Source organism: Gossypium hirsutum, chromosome A11, assembly GCF_007990345.1.
Source record: "Gossypium hirsutum isolate 1008001.06 chromosome A11, Gossypium_hirsutum_v2.1, whole genome shotgun sequence".
Taxonomy (NCBI): Eukaryota; Viridiplantae; Streptophyta; class Magnoliopsida; order Malvales; family Malvaceae; genus Gossypium; species Gossypium hirsutum.
The window spans coordinates 16150566-16169009 of NC_053434.1; the positions used below are offsets into that span (position 1 = coordinate 16150566).

General features: G+C 33.7%; 1 protein-coding gene across 2 annotated transcripts; it reads left to right on the plus strand.

Moving 5' to 3' along the window:
* The first annotated feature begins 13663 nt into the window (after positions 1 to 13663).
* Positions 13664 to 18444, plus strand: LOC107924713 (chaperonin CPN60-2, mitochondrial). 2 transcript variants are annotated; one of them, XM_016855281.2, is made up of 18 exons: positions 13664 to 13811; positions 13908 to 13932; positions 14033 to 14164; positions 14432 to 14591; positions 14918 to 15093; positions 15218 to 15313; positions 15507 to 15611; positions 15742 to 15828; positions 15910 to 15999; positions 16096 to 16176; positions 16261 to 16329; positions 16529 to 16606; positions 16696 to 16791; positions 16939 to 17038; positions 17123 to 17226; positions 17705 to 17810; positions 17955 to 18033; positions 18137 to 18444. In XM_016855281.2, exons 1-18 carry the CDS (start codon positions 13774 to 13776, stop codon positions 18240 to 18242), a joined length of 1728 nt encoding a protein of 575 aa, XP_016710770.1. In that variant the 5' UTR covers positions 13664 to 13773; the 3' UTR covers positions 18243 to 18444. The 2 variants fall into 2 exon arrangements, with proteins under 2 accessions (XP_016710770.1, XP_016710771.1); XM_016855282.2 differs by having other exon boundaries at positions 13677 to 13811; positions 13923 to 13932.

Genomic DNA, 18444 nt, shown 5'->3' on the forward strand with positions numbered 1-18444 from the left:
AAGACTTCCATCATCACTGAGACTGAGTTGTGCAGACATTGCTCTTAATTCAATTGCAGCTTTTCTACTTAGTGCATCAGCTACAACATTAGCTTTTCCCGGATGGTAATCTATAACACAGTCATAATCTTTTAGGAGCTCTATCCATTTTCTTTGTCTCAAGTTTAATTCTTTTTGGGAAAGGAGATATTTCAAACTTTTATGATCGGTATAGATGTAGCATTTCTCACCGTACAAATAATGTCTCCAAATCTTCAGGGCAAAAATCACAACTGCTAGTTCCAAATCATGAGTCGGGTAATTACGTTTGTGTGGCTTCAATTGACGAGATGCATAGGCTATTACTTTTTCATCCTGCATCAGTACACAACCCAAACCATTCAAAGAAGCATCACTATACACTACAAAATCTTTCCCCGACTCTGGTAATGTTAATACCGGTGCCTCTGTTAACATTTGCTTTAACTTTTCAAAACTTTCTTGGCACTGATCATCCCATACAAACGGTACATTCTTTTGTAGCAGCTTGGTCATCAGCAAAGCTATCTTCGAAAATCCATCTACAAATCTTCTATAATACCCAGCTAAACCAAGAAAACTACGTACCTCTGATACGTTTCTTGGTGGTTTCCACTGTACAATCGCTTTAATGTTCTTTGGATCAACTCGGATTCTATCTGCAGATACTATATGTCCCAAAAATATAACCTCTGACAACCAAAATCACATTTGCTGAGCTTTCCATACAACTGTTTTTCTCGTAATATCTGTAGTACAATCCTGAGATGCTGATCATGCTCTGACTCTGATTTCGAATAAACCAGTATATCATCAATAAAAACTACTACAAACTGGTCTAAATACGGTTGAAAGATACGATTCATGAGATTCATAAAAGCAGCTGGAGCATTTGTCAACCCGAATGGCATTACTAGGAACTCATAGTGACCATATCTTGTACGAAAAGCTGTTTTTGGAACGTCACTTTCTTTTACTTTCAACTGGTAGTAGCCTGACCTTAAGTCAATCTTCGAAAATATAGAAGCTCCTCTCAACTGATCAAACAAATCATCAATGTGAGGCAGTGGATATTTATTCTTGATTGTCACCTTATTTAGTTGCCGATAATCAATACAAAGTCTCATCGAGCCATCTTTCTTTTTAACAAATAATACCAGAGCTCCCCACAGTGATATACTCGGTCGAATAAAACAACGGTCTAATAAGTCTTGCAACTGTATCTTTAGCTCTTTCAACTCTGTAGGTGACATTCGATACAGAGGTATAGAGATTGGTGATGTGCCCGGATAAACCTCAATAGCGAACTCGACTTCCCTATCTGGCTGTAAACCCGGTAGTTCTTCAGGAAATACATCAGGAAACTAACAATCTGTCTGAATTTTACCGCATTGGCTTCCAACTGAATCTGAATTAATAGCATATGCCAAATATGCTGAACAACCCTGCTGAAGTAATTTACTAGCCTTTATTGCTGAAACAATTCGTGCTGACCCACTAGTTTGAATACCATTTACTTCAACCCGACCTTCATTCACTGTCTGAATGCTGAATCTCTTTTTATAGCAGTCTAAAATCACACCATGTTCAGATAACCAATCAATCCCCAGTATTATATCAAAATCCCCAAATGGCATAATCAACAAGTCAACTAGAAAAGTTTTATTCTATATAATCAACGGGCATCTTGGACAGACCTGATTCACTAACACTGTTTGCCCCAACAGACTCGACACCTCAATAGACACTCTAGACATTTCGGATTTTAATTTTCTCGACTCAACTAATTTTGAATTAATATAAGAATGTGAAGATCCAAGATCAATTAAAGCATGAACAGGCTCAGAATATAATAGAAATATACCTGTTACCACATCATGAGCATCGTCTTTTTCACGAGTTCTAACCACATATGCTCTGGCTGGTACTCTGGCTTCAGACTGTTGGGTAACAATATCACTGCTCCTTCTACCAGCTCCTCCTCTGGCAACCGAACTACCTCTACCTAGACCTATGCCTCGAGTAGTAGATACTGATCTTTGTGATGTGACAAGAGTATCATTTTTATTCTTCGGTCAGTCTTTAACAAAATGCTCTGTCGACCCACAACGGAAACAACCTCCGGTCACTTTCCAGCATTCACCCAAATGTCTCTTTCCACAATATCCATATTCTGGAATGTCCACATCTCGAGGTGGACCTCGTATACTGCCAGTAAATACCGTCATCTATTTTCCCCAGCTTCTTCCACCACTGTCCGATCTAAAACTGAATCTCTAACCACCCTGAGATTCTTTTAGCCTTTTCGACTGAGGATTCGAACTGGTAGTTCCCGTACGCTTCCCAACTGGTCGAACACTTTCAGTCTTTTTATTGAAGCCTAACACTTTTTCTACCATTTTAGCTCGCTCAATCAAGTCTACCATTTCAGTAATACGTTGAGATACCAACTGTAATTTGATCTCATCTCGCAAACCCCATAAAAATCTCTTACAACTGTCAGCTTCAGTTGGAATAAACTCTGAGGCATATCTGCTGAATCTCGAAAATTCTCTCTCATAATCTATTACTGTCATGTCGCCCTGTTGTAACGTCAAAAACTCATGTTTCTTATCTTCGATATACATTTCTCCGATATATTTCTTTTGAAACTCTTTCTGAAATAGATCCCAAGTTATCTGATTCTCTGGTAAATGTCGAACTATTGATTCCCACCATAAGTAAGCTTCTCCTTGTAGAACGATACAGCACAAATCAAACACTCTTGGGGGTACAATCTAATTGTTGTAAAATTCTTTTAGTCGACTCCATCCAATTTTCAGCTGCAGATGGATCGACTCCTTTCAGACCTACAAATTCAGTGGTACCATACTTTCTCAATTCCTTTATCGGGGCCCATCTTTGAATTGGAACTGAAGTCGTAGCAGGAACAATTTCCGCTACTTTTTGTAGTGCATCAGCAATTTTTCTCAATATATCAGAATCATCTCTATCATTTCTTCTTTCAACTTTATGTGGTTGATTTCTTACAGGGTTTATGCTAGGTGTTACCGACTCGGTTTCATCTAATCCATACGACTCTTCATCACCAGTATACATTTCCTGATCGGTATCTTCTATTCTTTCATCTGACATCTTTAATCTATAAAACAGAAACAAACAAATAGATTAGCATCCAAAAATCCCGACTCAGTTTCGACTCAAAAGTGGCATGTACTTCTAGACTTAATTTTCGAGCTCAATTTAGGCCGAGAATCGGCTAAACCTGATAGCTCTGATACCAACAACTGTAATACCCCCTAACCCTAAATCGTCGCCAGAATGAGGTTACGAGGCATTACTGGACATATCAGACAATTTACGAATAATTTACAATTAATATAACTTTCATAGTATAATTTAATAAATAAGTCCCTATATTGGACTCTCGAAGCCGAAAACATGTATTAAAAGTAGAATGGAATTTGTTCGAATATTCTGAAAAATTTTCGTAAATATTTTTTTATAAAAATTTCGACAGTATTTCTGCTTATTCTTACCTAAAACCCCCTGCAATTTCAAACCAAAAACAACCAATACCAATGTTTCAAATTCACCTAACTAATATTTATATCATTAACATAATTTTAACTTAAATAACTATCATAGCATCATTCAAAATTGATTGAAAACTTTATTCATTTAATAACTTAATGTTTATGTGTCAAAATATCATATACCTTTCTACCATTTCATTTAACAATCTAAACCTTATAATTCATCCTTCACAATCAAAATAATATACATATTCAAGTGATTACACAACACCTATGTACATGCCACCTTTACCCAAAAAAAAATACATCACCAAGTTGTGTTGGAGTCGGGAATGCTCTGGATGCTGAGCTAGGACACTTGACTTTTACTAACCTATGCACGGAAACAACCGTTCGCTGAGTATGGATATACTCAGTGGTATTACCATAATTCAAATTATAATAGTAATAAAGAATTATAATTACCGAACATATAACTATCCAATTTCTCAAATATCAATTCATTCTTAAACTTCATTAATTAATAATAACATTACAATTTTTAACTATTCTTCAATTTCCATCACATATCACATGTAAAAATTTCAATCACTACATGAATATTAAATTCATGCCTTTCATTTTCAATCTTCCTTTCAATTCATAATTCAACTTTCTCATTTCTTTCAATATTTCAATAATATAATCAGTTAATTTATTTTAAATTTCTCAATTTAGATGTTCACCCTATTAACAGACCCAAACTTTGACGAATACACGGATTCCAACCCAAACACACCGGTACGGCACATTGTGCCTAAAACGGTACATAGTACCTGATCAGAATACGACACATAAAGTGCCTAAAACGACACACGAAGTGACTGATACGACACACACGAGGTGCCTGAAATACGACACATAAAGTGCCTGATCAGTAAAGTCGGCAAGTCCCGTACACTTCTAGATCCTATGGCATGCCAATTATATCCGACTCAACCCAACTAGTTAATAGGGTATTTCATATCACTTTTCAATTTCAATTTCAACTCAATTCAATACACTTTTCCATTTCAATCCACAAGCAATTCAATTTCAATACATATTCATCATTCAATTAATTTTATTATACAATTCAACAAATATACTTACCTTATAATTTACTTACCATATATATAAATTAAATTAAACATTTAATGAATAAATAAATAATTTGAATTATAGTAATACAAACCCGAATTTTGCGATTACTCCTCGATAACTTTCTCCTTTCCTTTTCGTGCCAATGCTTCAGGTTCTTTGTTGGCTACGAAAATAATAATAATTTACATTATTATTTATAGCATTAATTAAAATAAATAATTAAACTTCTAAACAATTCCTACCTTATTCCCAATTTAATCCTAACTAAACTTACTTACTTTCTTAATCCAATTCACTCTTTTTTTCTATTCAAATTTTGTCTAAACTCATATTTAACTATAAAATTTCCAGCATATTTTCCTAATTTTGAAATTTCTTTAATTTAGTCCCTACAACATAAAACTTATAGCCTAGTTTTTAATTTAATCCCTTAATCGATTCTAACTTAGAATTCATTCAATTAAATCCCTAATTCCATAATTTGTCCAACATGAACCCTATTTGGAAACATGTGAACTCTTGAACTATCAACTTAATTTCATCAAAATCTTGTTTTAAAGCTTCTAAAACATCAAAATTAAATAGAAAGAACTTAAATGACTTATCAATCAAAGCTTTAAACCTTAAACTCTTAGTTTTTCCTTTTTCTTTTCTTTCCCCTTTTCTTCCTGCTCTGTTTCGAATGTCTCTGTTTCTTTCTTTTCTTTGTTTCTTTTTATTTCATTCTTTTATTCTTTTATTTACTTTGTTTATTTAATTAACATATATTATAATATAAAAATCTATTAAGTATTTAATCATATACACAAGTGTACACCATCAATACCATACATTTGTCACCATTTATTTTATTTTTCACACAAAAATTTAATAATTTAATAATTTAATTAACAAACATCTTTTACTTTAATATTAAGTAAATTAGTTATTTTTATTACAAGTGTAGATATCTATTTATTACAAATGTACCAATATTTTTATTACAATTGTCATTATTTAATTTGTTTGTCTAACAAAAATTTCATAAATTAATTATTTAATTAATAAATATCTTTAACTTAATATAATAATAATAAATATCTATTTTAATATCAATTAAATATATTACATTTGTACACATACATATTACTACACATGTATATTTTTGTTACCATACAATTGTCTACTATTTAATTTACTTAATAATAATACCAATTAAATAATTATAACTTAATATGAAACCATAATAATAATAATAATAATTTAATATAAAACCATACTAATAATTAATAATAATAATATCTTAGATTTTTTTTAACACATATGCCGCCTCATCTTTTGCAAATGGCTCAATTCCTATTTTAGCCTTTCTACTTTCTATTACTTTATAATTAAACTTTTATCCCTTATTCAATTTAGTCCTTTTTACTAATTACTCTAAATTAAGCTAATTTCACCTAATTAAAACCTAATTAGACACACCACTAAACTCATAAATATTTCTAATAATTATTTTCGAACTTATTTCACTAGGACGAAGGCCCTATAACTCACTTTTCTGGTGCCCGTGAATTTTGGGTCATTACAATAGCCTTTTTCTATCTTGGATCAATGATAGCTTTTCTCCAATCCTGTGGAATAGACATAGAGAACAATGACAAAGCAAAACTTGTATAGGATAGGGATAAGGAATCATAAGAGACAAAGTCAAATATATGATGTAAAGTGCAAGTTCTAACACCTTTTCGTTGGGCTATTGGTAATTTTAAATCAATAGCAACCTCAGGTAAAAAAGATTTACATGACAGTGAAGATCCAGGGCATAAAGTAGATTGTATGATGGCGTCTTCTTTCTTGCCTTTCCTAGTATGTGTGTCTTTAAATCTGGCCTATCCAACAACCGTCCACTAGTTTCTCTTGAGCCAAAGTCTCTGGTAGAACAAAACTTTCCTTCAGAAAGGTAACAGAACAGGGTGTCATCTCTTCATTTTCAATAACCTCCCCCTGAAGAGATGGTTGTGATGAAGAAAACTAGGATTCATCCTTACGAAATGTTACATCCATACTTACATAATACTTTCTAAATGTCAGATGATAACATTTGTAGTTCTTCTATGTGGGAGAGTATCCAATGAAAACACATTTGATTGCTCAAGGATCAAGTTTGTTCCCATGTCGAAGATGAACGAAACAAACACAACCAAAAACCTTTGGTGAAACTAGGTAATCCGTCTTGCCCTTTAAGGTTTCAATGAGACTTTTAAAATCAAGGTCGAAGAGGCATCCAATTAATGAGATAAGCAGCAACCAAAATCACATCCGCCCCAGTAAAGCTTTGGGAGGTTCATAGTGAACATAAGTGATCTAGCAACCTCCAAAAGATGCCAATTTATCCTTTTGGCAATACTATTCTAAGCACTTATACTTTGGAAAACTGGTTTGATGTAAAATCTCATATGATTCTAAATAATCATTAAAGTTATACTCGATTCTATTATTAGTTTGCAAAATCTTAACCTTAGCATCAAACTGAGTAGTAATCAATTTATTAAAAGAATGAAAACACGAGAAAATATCACTTTTGTATTTAATAAAAATGCCCATGTCATCCAAGTGTAACAGTCAATAAATGTACCAAACCAACAATTATCAGATAAAAAAGTAAGGTGAGTAGGGCCCCAAGCATCCGAATGAATAATCTCAAAAGGAACAGTACTTCTATTATTACGTAAAAGATAATTGTTTCTTGTATACTTAACAAACTCACAAGAATTACAAACTAAAGAGTCTAACTGAGTTCTTGAAAACAAAGTAGGAAACATCTTGGTAAGAACAATAAATGATGGATGTCCTAACCATCTATGCCACTAAATTATCTCCTGGTTGGCATCTTTATTGTCTCCAAATAAGGTTTGAGACATACTGGGTGATTGATATAGAAGGTATAAGCCATCACAAAATCTACCACTGCCAATTGTCTTCCCTGTCTGAAGGTCCCAAAAGACACAGTGATTAGGAAAGAATTCAAGTTTACAATTTAAGGCTTTAGTGACAGTACTAACAGATAAGAGGTTAATCGGGAATTTAAGAACATAGAGGATAGAGGATAAAGTGAGATTGAGAGTACAAACAATAGAACCTATTCTAGAAACGGAGGTAAGAGAGCCATTGGCTATTCACACACTATTTTTATGGATAATTAGAATAGTTAAATAAGCTTTTATTTAACCCTGTCATATGTCTATTTGTATCAGAATCAATAATCCAAGATTCAGAAATAGATGAAGAATTTAAAACAGTACTTGATTTCGCACGATTAGACTTGCCAATCGAGGTAGAGTCTAATTGATACAAGAGGCATCGAAGATGTTGAATTTCGTTCAAGGTAAAACTCTCAACGGAAGTGGATTTGTCTTCTATTATCACAAAGTCTAACAAATGTGCCTGATGCCGAGAATTACCCCCTCGTTTTCCACCACGACCTCGAGTGGGGTTACCATGCAACTTCCAGCATGAATCTTTAGTGTGCCGAAGCTTGCCACAGTAGTAACACGACAAGTGATCATTATTAGACTTAGCACCCGATGGACTATCCTAATTAGCAATGAGACCACATTTCTCAAGAGTTGGATTATAGAGCATAACAACATGACGACTCTCCTACTGTTGTACATAGGAGTATGCCTCATGAAAAGAATGGAACGAATTTTTGCCAAGAACTTGAACCCAAATCTGATCATATTTAGTATTCAACCCATCTAAGAAATAAAAAAACACGTTTCTTTTCCACTATCTTCTAAAATTTTTTGCGTTATTGGTACAAGACGCCAAAAAATATTGATAATAATCAAGTTCCTGCCATAACCTACTCAATTCAGCAAAATATTGAGAAATCGTTAGCTCTCCCTATTTTATCTCAAATCTAAAAAAATTACACATCATTCCCAACACGAAAGTAGATGAGAGCAACAACATTCCAAATTTCTTCTGCAGTATCAAGCAGCAACTAAGTTTTGGAAATATTGGGTTGCGTAGAATTGATACGCCATGCCATATCAAGAGAGTTCGTTGAATCCCACTGACTAAATGTTGAATTAGTGAGTTTAGATTTTGACATTATACCGATAATGTATCCCTGCAAGCCACGAGCCTTGATAAACAATAAGCAAGACCTTGACCAAGCAAGGTAATTATGTCCATCAAGCTTCATAGGACTAATTTACAACAAAGAATTATTGGTTGGAATCACAAGCTTCTTGTCCTTAGACATAAGGCTTGAAAAACAATTAATACACTAAAAATTTTGCTTGAAAAATTAGGGGTAAAAACAACCAAAAGAACACAAAAGAGATAAAATAAATAAATAAATAAAAACTTAGCCAAAAAATACCACCACTTAGAGGAGAATGACTGGAAGGGAGCAGAGAGCATAGCGACAGTGTAACAGTCTAGTTTAGACCCTAGTCGGAATAGTGGTTTTGGGAACACAAATCCATGTCAGAAAAATATTTTAATATTATTTTCTGTACTTATTATATGTGAATTAGTATGTCTGAAAATTTCGTACAAAAATTTGATTGTTTGTGTGCTCAATTTGTTAAAAATAACTTAATCACGTAAAATGTAAAAGATGTGTTCTAATTGTTAAAGTATCAAATTGCCATGTTTTTATGTATGTGGAGTCCTTATGATGCAATTATACCATGTTTTAAATGAATGGACATATTTGGATATGTGATAGTGGATTTTAAATGAATTTAGCAAGGCTAAATGAGTAATTTGTGTAATAAAGATTAATTAAATAAAAAAAAAGCAAAAATTCATTCATTTTTCACATTGCTTTGCCGAAAATCAAAAGAAAAAGGAAGAACAAGAGCTTTGGGGTTCAGCTATTGATTTTGGTGATTAAGGTATGTGTTTTTGATCTATTTTTGATAATTGCTACGTCTTTGTGATCGTTGCTTTGTGTTTACTAAGCCCATGTCTCAATTTCTATTTTTGTGGATGATTTTGAGTTGAGCTTTTGATGAAATTATGAGTTTTGAGATGTTAATTGTTGGAAAATAAAAGATATGTATTGGGTTTATATTTTTTGTCTTTGAATTTTTGATGAATTTGAGTAAAATGGGCTAAATTGTGAAATTTATAAATTGAAGGACTAAAATTTGAAATAAATGAAATGTGTGGACTTGTATGAGTACTATGAGAATTCGTCTAAGCACGTGTAAAAGAAAATTATGTGTATTTTGTAATTTTGTGAAATAGGGACTAAATTGTTAAAATGTGAAAATGTGAGGGTTAATTTGTAAAATACCCTAAATATGTGTTTGTGGGTTGGTTTGAATGAATGTGAAAGTGAAAAAGTTAAATTTGAATTGATATAGATCAAGAACCAAAGAAAATGAAATTAGATCGGGGAAAGTCGAAAGTCGCCGAGTAGTCGATTCCATCTATACAAATCCGTACGAGGTAAGTCGATATACAAATAAATATGTTTGAATTGATTTATTCATGTATATATGTCATTGTATTGTGATGAATGATAACATGAGAGCTGAATATGATATATCCGAGAAAGTTCCGACAAAGTTCTGACATCAGAAAAGCCCCGTACGAACCTTAGGAATAGTTAGGATACATATGTCATGGCATAGGATCCGATATATGTTATCATGTAAGACCACGTCTGGGACGTTGGCATTGTACGAGCTTTCCGAGTTATCCGCGTATCCTTATGATTCCGAACGGTTCAATGGGCATTTCGAGAAACGAATGAATATATGAGATGTATATCTGATTCAAGTACGTTTGAAATGTTTAATATGTTTGAGAACAAAGGTAAGTATGTGTACAAGTTATGATATGCGATATAAGTATGAGAAAGTAAGTTATTTGTGCAAGTGAATGGAGTATATGAGAAATGTACATGAATTATGTGGATTGTGATAGTATTTAACTATGGAGTATATGTATTTTGATGATGTTTTTATGCGTTAAATGATAATTTTATTTGTATATGGCTTACTAAGCTTTTGAAAGCTTACTTTATGTGTGTTTGCATTGTTTTATAGATATCGTAGCTACCGGGAGCTCGGGGATCATCGAGGATCAACACTGCACTATCGAACTATAATTTGGTGCCTTTTGAAAGTGTATATATTAAAGCATGGCATGTATAGGCTAGAAGTACTTTGAGGCATGTTTTGTAATGTGTATATCATGCCATGAGATATGGCTAGATTATGTTTGATCTTATGTTTGATTTTGGTATATGATATGTGATGTGCTTATGGATGACCAAATGAAATGGTCAATTTTGATAAGTTTTGATATATGTTTATTTGAGAAAATGGTAAGTTTGGTTATGAGATTGTATGATGTAAATTTGAAGTATTGAAACATATGATTTGGTATGATTTGGTTGATGAATTGAGAATGAAATTTGTTGATAATGTATTGGAATAAATGGTGTATGTTTTGATTGTGAAATGGTTGGAATTTGATGTACATTTTGTGCTTATTTGATGATTGTAGGAGGACCCAAATGGGTGGCAAGTTGGCCTTGTAAATGGCCTATTTTTGCCTACACGGGAAGGACACGAGCGTGTTCGTGTTGCTCGAGGGCCATTTCAAAATAAGCCTGGGCAGACCACACTGTCGCACACACGAGCGTGTGCTAGGCCGTGTGGCCAAGTCAGTTTCGACCTCGGGCTAGACACACAGGAGTGTAACTGGCCGTGTGATCTAAGTCAGTAGCCTCTCTAATTTTCACACGGCCTGGCACACGAGTGTGTCATGTGGCCGTATGGACAAGTAAGTATGTATGCCCTATTTTGACACGACCAAGACACATGAGCGTGTCTAAAGCCGTGTGAGGCACACTGCCTGTTCACAAGGGCATGTGACCTATGAAGTTTTGAAAATTTGTTTAAGTTTCGAAAATTTTTGTATGAGCTCGGTTTAGTCCCAACCCCTTTCTAATGCATGTTTAAGGTCTCGATGACCCTATAAGGGACTCTATAATGATGTTTGATTATGTTTGTGGATGATGTTATTGAATTGTTTGTAAATTATTTTCGATTGTCCGGTAACGCCTTTAACCTTAGTCCGGCAACAGATACGGGTTAGGGGTGTTACAGACAGCGTCGAAAAAAACTCGGCGACAATAGGTGAAGTCTACGCACGGCACATGAAACGAAGCTGCAGAATCTTGCGACGGCGCGTGAGGCCTACGCGCGGGTCTTCTGGTCACCAGAGTTTGGGGTTTCATCAGCAAGTGGATTCCGACTCCAATGGTAGAGGCGGTGAGAGAAAAAAATAAGGTTAGGGTAGAAAGTACCAATTTTGTGTTTCTAAAGGTTTTGGAACAAATTTTAAAATTAGAAAAAAAAACTCAAAAATCGAATAAAAAAATTGATACCATGATGAAATTAGAGATAAATACTCTAATGTATTGAGGAAAAACTCTGAAAAAGTATATATTTCTTAGAAATATGTACAACTATATATACATGAAGCATTGGATCAATTAAGAAAAGAAAATCTCTAATTAATTTCTCTAAAAATTTGTTGTAATATCTAAAGATATGTTGTTCAATGCTATCAAATAATAAAAAATTCTCAACCATGTTGATGAGATTTTTCTTTTTAAAATAGAGCTTGGGTTTGGCTTGATTGGACCTATCAAAGTAATTGATTTTACTAATTAAATTTTTTTTAAAAAGATTAATTTAATTTAATTATTTAAATCAAATTAGAAAAAAACTCTTAACTCAATGAGACAATCAGAGTAGAGGTGGACTTGAAATGATAATATACTTTTATTTATGTGCAATTTCTCCTAACCATCGACACTCCGGACCCTGATTTGCAAAGTTACAATTCCATTCCATATAGCGGGTTAATTACAAATGAAAATATTAATAATTTTAATTTAAGCGATACTAATTTAATAAAACCAGTAATAAAGAAACTACAATAAGATACAAGTATTTTTTATAAAAAATTTACAAGTAGAATAAATTATGTCAAAAACGTAAAATAAATTTTTTTAAGTGTGTTTTTATATTTTTATATAACATTAATAATAAAAAAAGAGATTTGAATTTAACAAACTGCAATTTTTAAATTTCTAACTTTATCATTTAACAAAAATTTAGTTTGGTTTTTATTTAATTTTTTAAATAATTTAATTTTATATATTTTTAATAATTTTTGTATATAATATGATTAGCTAAATTGATGTTACTAATGAGATATTGAGGATGTGTTTGACAAACTGAAAAAATTAAATGTTGAAATTTTTAATGCTAAATTTTATAAGTCATGTATTTATATTAGAAAATTGTTCGGTAAATTAGTAAATATAAATACTGAATATGATTATTTTGTTTAGATAAAAATAAATATTGATTTTTAAAAGATTATTTAGTTTCTAATTTTAATCTTATTAATATAATATTTATATTATTTTGAATAGTTTTAGATAAATGATAAATATAGTAATTTAAATATCTCTTTAGAAAAAGGATAACTTATTTGAAATTCTTAATAAGATAAAATCAACTTAATTAATGTTTTATAAGCTAACCTACGTATTTGTCTTATTTAACATTTTCTATTAAAATTTTATATTTATTAAAAAATAAGGAAAAAAATTATAGAGTCTATAAAAACAACATAAAAATATAATATCAGAGTTTAAACATTTTTTTTAAATTATAAAGAATAAAACTCTAATAATAATATAATTAATACAATTCATATTTAAGTCATACCTGAAAAATAATCACTCTACCATTACACCAGCGCGCCATTCATCAAAGTTTAATCTTTAACTATGAGGGTATGATAAAAAGTGTGGATCACTGTAACAAGGAGGGTTAATTATTTTAATTTAAAAAATAAATATTTAATATTTTCTATCACTTCCCTCCCATTGGGCCTTGACGACTGGAGGACTGACGCCCCACCTAGACCCCTTATAAAAAAAGTTAAAAAGGCCTTTAGGCGCCACGTGTCTTCCAAATCTCTTCCCTCTAAAACCTCCCTTCAACCCTAGAACTTCCTCAATTCCTTTGCCTTTGCCTTTGCCTTTGCCGCCGCTAACTCCGCCACCATGTACCGCCATCTCACTTCCCTCGCCTCCAAAGCCAGGTAACCACCACTCTCTCTATCTCTTTTTTCCTATATTAATCATTTCTGTTGTGTTCTTCTGAATACTTACTACTTCTGCTCCTTTTTGACCTCTAGGTTGGCTAAGAACAGAATCCAATTGGTAAGATTATATAGTTCTCACTCTGAATTCTTTTTTCGATTTACCGTGTTCTTTTATTGTGTTATATGGATTTTTCTTTTCCTTTTTTTTTTTGTAACAGAATGGTACTAGATTGAGTTGGAGTAGAAACTATGCGGCTAAAGACATCAAATTTGGTGTAGAAGCGCGAGCATTGATGCTTAGCGGCGTTCAAGAGCTAGCCGATGCTGTTAAAGTCACCATGGGTCCAAAAGTCTGTTCTTTCTGTTCTTTTCAAATCGATGTCTTTTTTTTTTGTTTATTGGGATTTACAGTTCAAGTTTCATGACATTGGTTTTACTGATTGTCCTTAACTCGCCCCTTTTAATGGGCTATAGATTATTAGGCTATCTTCATTACTTCCTGTTGTGATTGGTTGATGCAAAAAGTTATCGAGTTTCCTTCCAGACATGGCCTGCGCCCTGGTGCTAGGCGGTAATTAACTAATGCTTGTTGCTTTCTTTGATTGACTTTTGCACAGGGGCGTAATGTTGTTTTGGAACAAAGTTTTGGGGCTCCTAAGGTGACAAAAGATGGTGTTACTGTAGCCAAGAGCATTGAATTTAAAGACAGAGTGAAAAACATTGGTGCTTCCCTTGTAAAGCAGGTTGCCAATGCCACCAATGACGTTGCTGGGGATGGTAAGGGTTCATTTGTTAAACTATCCTACTAATTTAGAAAATCATGTTTGTTCATTTGGATGTTTTTCTTTTCCAAATGGAATGGATGGAAACCTCAGAAAAGAAATCACTTGTACTGAAGTTACAAAGGATATGAATTTGAATAGAGTAAAGTGTCCTGGCCCTATTTCATCCAACCTTACTTTGTGGAAAAAGGTTATTTAGTTATTGTTATATGGCACCATAGATGATGTTGGAAATATGGGAGGATCTGAGTGTGCATAAGCATAATGGTAATGGAATCAAAATGGGAGTTCTTACTGATGTGCCGCTTTTCTTGGTCACAGGCACCACTTGTGCGACAGTCCTTACCCGCGCAATATTTGTTGAAGGATGTAAATCAGTGGCGGCTGGAATGAATGCCATGGACCTCAGACGAGGAATCACAATGGCAGTTGATGCAGTTGTGACCAACTTGAAGAGTAGAGCGCGGATGATCAGCACGTCCGAGGAAATTGCACAGGTTTGCTTCAGTGAATATAGCATTTGTTCCTAGAATGGATGGCTGGACCTTATTACAGCACTGGCTGCTGAGCTTATCAGGTGTTCTGTTTTCAGTATTAATTACATCATTGTTTCCTCTGAAGGTTGGAACAATATCTGCGAATGGAGAAAGGGAGATTGGCGAGCTCATTGCCAAGGCCATGGAGAAAGTTGGCAAAGAAGGTGTTATTACCATTGCTGTAAGTTATTATTGGATTTTTCAGTTTTTCCCATTTATGCTACTTGAAATCTTCTAAATCCCCTCGAATCTTCTTGCTTATCTATTTCCTTCACCAGTTGAGTCATGTTCTTTATTTGCAGCGAATTTTCTGTCTGATTGAATGGCATATTTGGATTTATGAATTTTATTTCTCCCTTTTTTCTTTTTTTCAGGATGGGAAAACCTTGTACAATGAATTAGAGGTTGTTGAGGGAATGAAGCTTGATAGAGGCTACATATCCCCTTACTTTATCACCAACCAGAAGAACCAGAAATGCGTAAGTGTTTTTTGGCAAAATATTTGGTGGTTACTAGCATTATATTGCATAGGTTTAATGGGACTTCCTTTCCCTTTTGCCATATAAACATCACAATCTGGTGACCTGACAATTGGTCTTATTTTATCAGGAATTGGAGAACCCACTTATTTTGATCCATGAGAAAAAGATCTCTAACTTGCCTGCTTTGGTGAAATTTTTGGAATTGTCTTTGACGGTTGGTAGTTCTATCTGAGGAAAAAATTGCTAATTTGTATCATTTTATCACCTTCTTAGATCAATAAATTGTGTTTTCCAGAAGCAAAGGCCTTTACTAATTGTTGCTGAAGATCTTGAAAGTGAAGCTCTTGCAACTCTCATTCTGAACAAGCTTCGTGCTGGAATCAAGGTTTTTTTTTTTTTTATTACTTTTCCAGGGAAACTGTGTCTATTATAGATCCTTTTGCTTGGGTTCTTTCTTTGCTGACTGTGCTTGGTATTTAAGGTGTGTGCCATTAAGGCCCCAGGTTTTGGGGAAAATAGGAAAGCTGGCTTGCAGGACCTTGCTGCTCTTACTGGGGGCCAGGTAGGTTCTCTTTCTCTCAACTTTAGATTTTACATTATAATAGAATCCCAACCATCCTATCCCTTACACATGATTTCTTCATAGGTAATAACTGAAGAACTTGGTCTTGACATTGAGAAAGTTGGAGCAGAAGTGCTTGGCTCTTGCAAAAAGGTTCGTTAATCAATAATATCTGCCTTGGTAGTATAGAGATATGATTTCATGCTGCAGAAGTAAAGAGAATCTGCCTTCTTGCTTTCAGCATCTCTCTCTCTCTTTCTATCTATGTTCTTTATTTATTTATTTATTTATTTTTTTGGGGGGGGTGTCTGGTTATGGGTTTAGCAATTTAGCTGATTTCTTTGGGCTGCAGGTTACAGTATCAAAGGATGACACAATTATCCTTGATGGCGCTGGAGACAAGGCTACCATTGAAGAAAGATGCGATCAAGTTGGTTACCATTTCCACATCTTTTTGACAGCTATCAGGTTTGTTTGTATAAGTATTATTCGATTAATGGCTTATAATAATTGCTGCAGATAAGATCAGCAATTGGATCAAGCACTTCTGATTACGATAAGGACAAATTACAAGAGAGGCTTGCGAAGCTCTCTGGCGGCGTTGCAGTTTTGAAGGTTAGTTACCGTAGCAAGATAATTTGTCAAATTTTATTTGAATGTGCCAAATGCAAATGTTCCATGTGAATACCCCAAAACAATTTGATTGTTTCTCCTCGAACTGTTCTTTTCAAAATGATGCACTGATGGAAGTTTGTTTTGTAGATTGGAGGAGCAAGTGAAACAGAAGTTAGTGAAAAGAAGGATAGAGTTACCGATGCCCTAAATGCCACGAAAGCTGCTGTGGAGGAAGGAATTGTTCCTGGTAAGCTTTCAAATTGCCATTGCAATGGTTGATTTTGTTGGATTGATGTTGTCATGTGTTATATCAATAATTGCCTGTGCACAGGTGGTGGTGCTGCACTTCTTTATGCCTCTAAGGAACTTGAAAACCTGGAGACTGCAAACTTTGATCAGAAGATCGGTGTTCAGATCATCCAAAATGCTCTTAAGGTTCCAACTCATTGTTTTTCTGTTTATTTAATTTTCTTTTCAGTTGGGGTAGCAATTTGATTGAAAATACATTTATCCCTTTAGTTTGAAAAATACCCTCTTATCTCCTTGAGATTTGGTTAAAAAACACATTTTAACCCCTAAGATAAAATAATTCTAAATGAAAAAGATAAATGCATTTTTGTTTTTCATTCATTCTTCCATTAAGCATATTTTAAACTATACTTAATTGCCATTTTTTTAAAAAGGTTTTGTGATAAAGATCTATTACTATGAAAAAGGAAAAAGAAAGAAAGCAGAGGTATTTTTAATATTTAAAGTAAAATTTGAACAAAAATTAGTTAGATTAGTGGAATTAGTTAATTTTTCAAGACAGAGACTGCGAATGTAGTTGAAGACAAGTGGCCTAGTGTATGTAATGGTTGAGAGATGTGAGTTTACAATTTGTATAATCATTTCTTTTTCTATTTCAACACAGATGCCTGTACATACAATTGCATCTAATGCTGGAGTTGAGGGTGCAGTGGTTGTTGGAAAGCTACTGGAACAGGACAATCCCGACCTCGGTTATGATGCTGCTAAGGGTCTGTTTGTTTCTATTCACTTTCTACCAACAACATATTGTTAAATAAAATATACATATTTTCTGGTTTCAAAAGATTGGTTCTTGTGAGTTGAAACACAGAGGATCAATTTTTTACCCTTTTGTGCATTTGCATTTATATCAGGTGAGTATGTAGATATGGTTAAAGCTGGAATTATCGATCCTTTGAAAGTCATAAGAACAGCCTTGGTAGATGCTGCAAGGTGATTTTATTTCATGCAACTTTTATTTTGAGTTTCCCTTACATATATATATTTAGAGCTCTTGCGCACGTTGGTGATATTAATCTTACTTGTGGAATGGCAGTGTGAGTTCATTGATGACTACAACTGAAGCCATTGTTACTGAACTTCCAAAGGATGACAAGGAAGGGGCAGCCACCGCAGGCGGCATGGGCGGTCTAGATTACTAAGGGCTTTCACAGGGTACCTCCATTGCTGCTCTGTTAAGACAATTTTTATATGATGAAACCTTGTAAACATGAGATGAGAACAAGAGAATATTTTACTTTAGGTCCCCAGACTGGGCAAGGGGATGGCCCCTTTTTTTTTTTTAATTTGATACATGGAATGGCTTTTATTCATTGAGTAAAATCCATATAATAATTTTGAATC

What these genes read in the sequence shown, in the direction of transcription:
- LOC107924713 (XM_016855281.2), top strand. Translation starts at nt 13,774, where the DNA reads ATGTACCGCCATCTCACTTCCCTCGCCTCCAAAGCCAG. An exon ending in TCCCTCGCCTCCAAAGCCAG is followed by an intron (nt 13,812 to 13,907) that starts GTAACCACCACT and finishes TTTGACCTCTAG; the next exon opens with GTTGGCTAAGAACAGAATCC. An exon ending in CAATGACGTTGCTGGGGATG is followed by an intron (nt 14,592 to 14,917) that starts GTAAGGGTTCAT and finishes TCTTGGTCACAG; the next exon opens with GCACCACTTGTGCGACAGTC.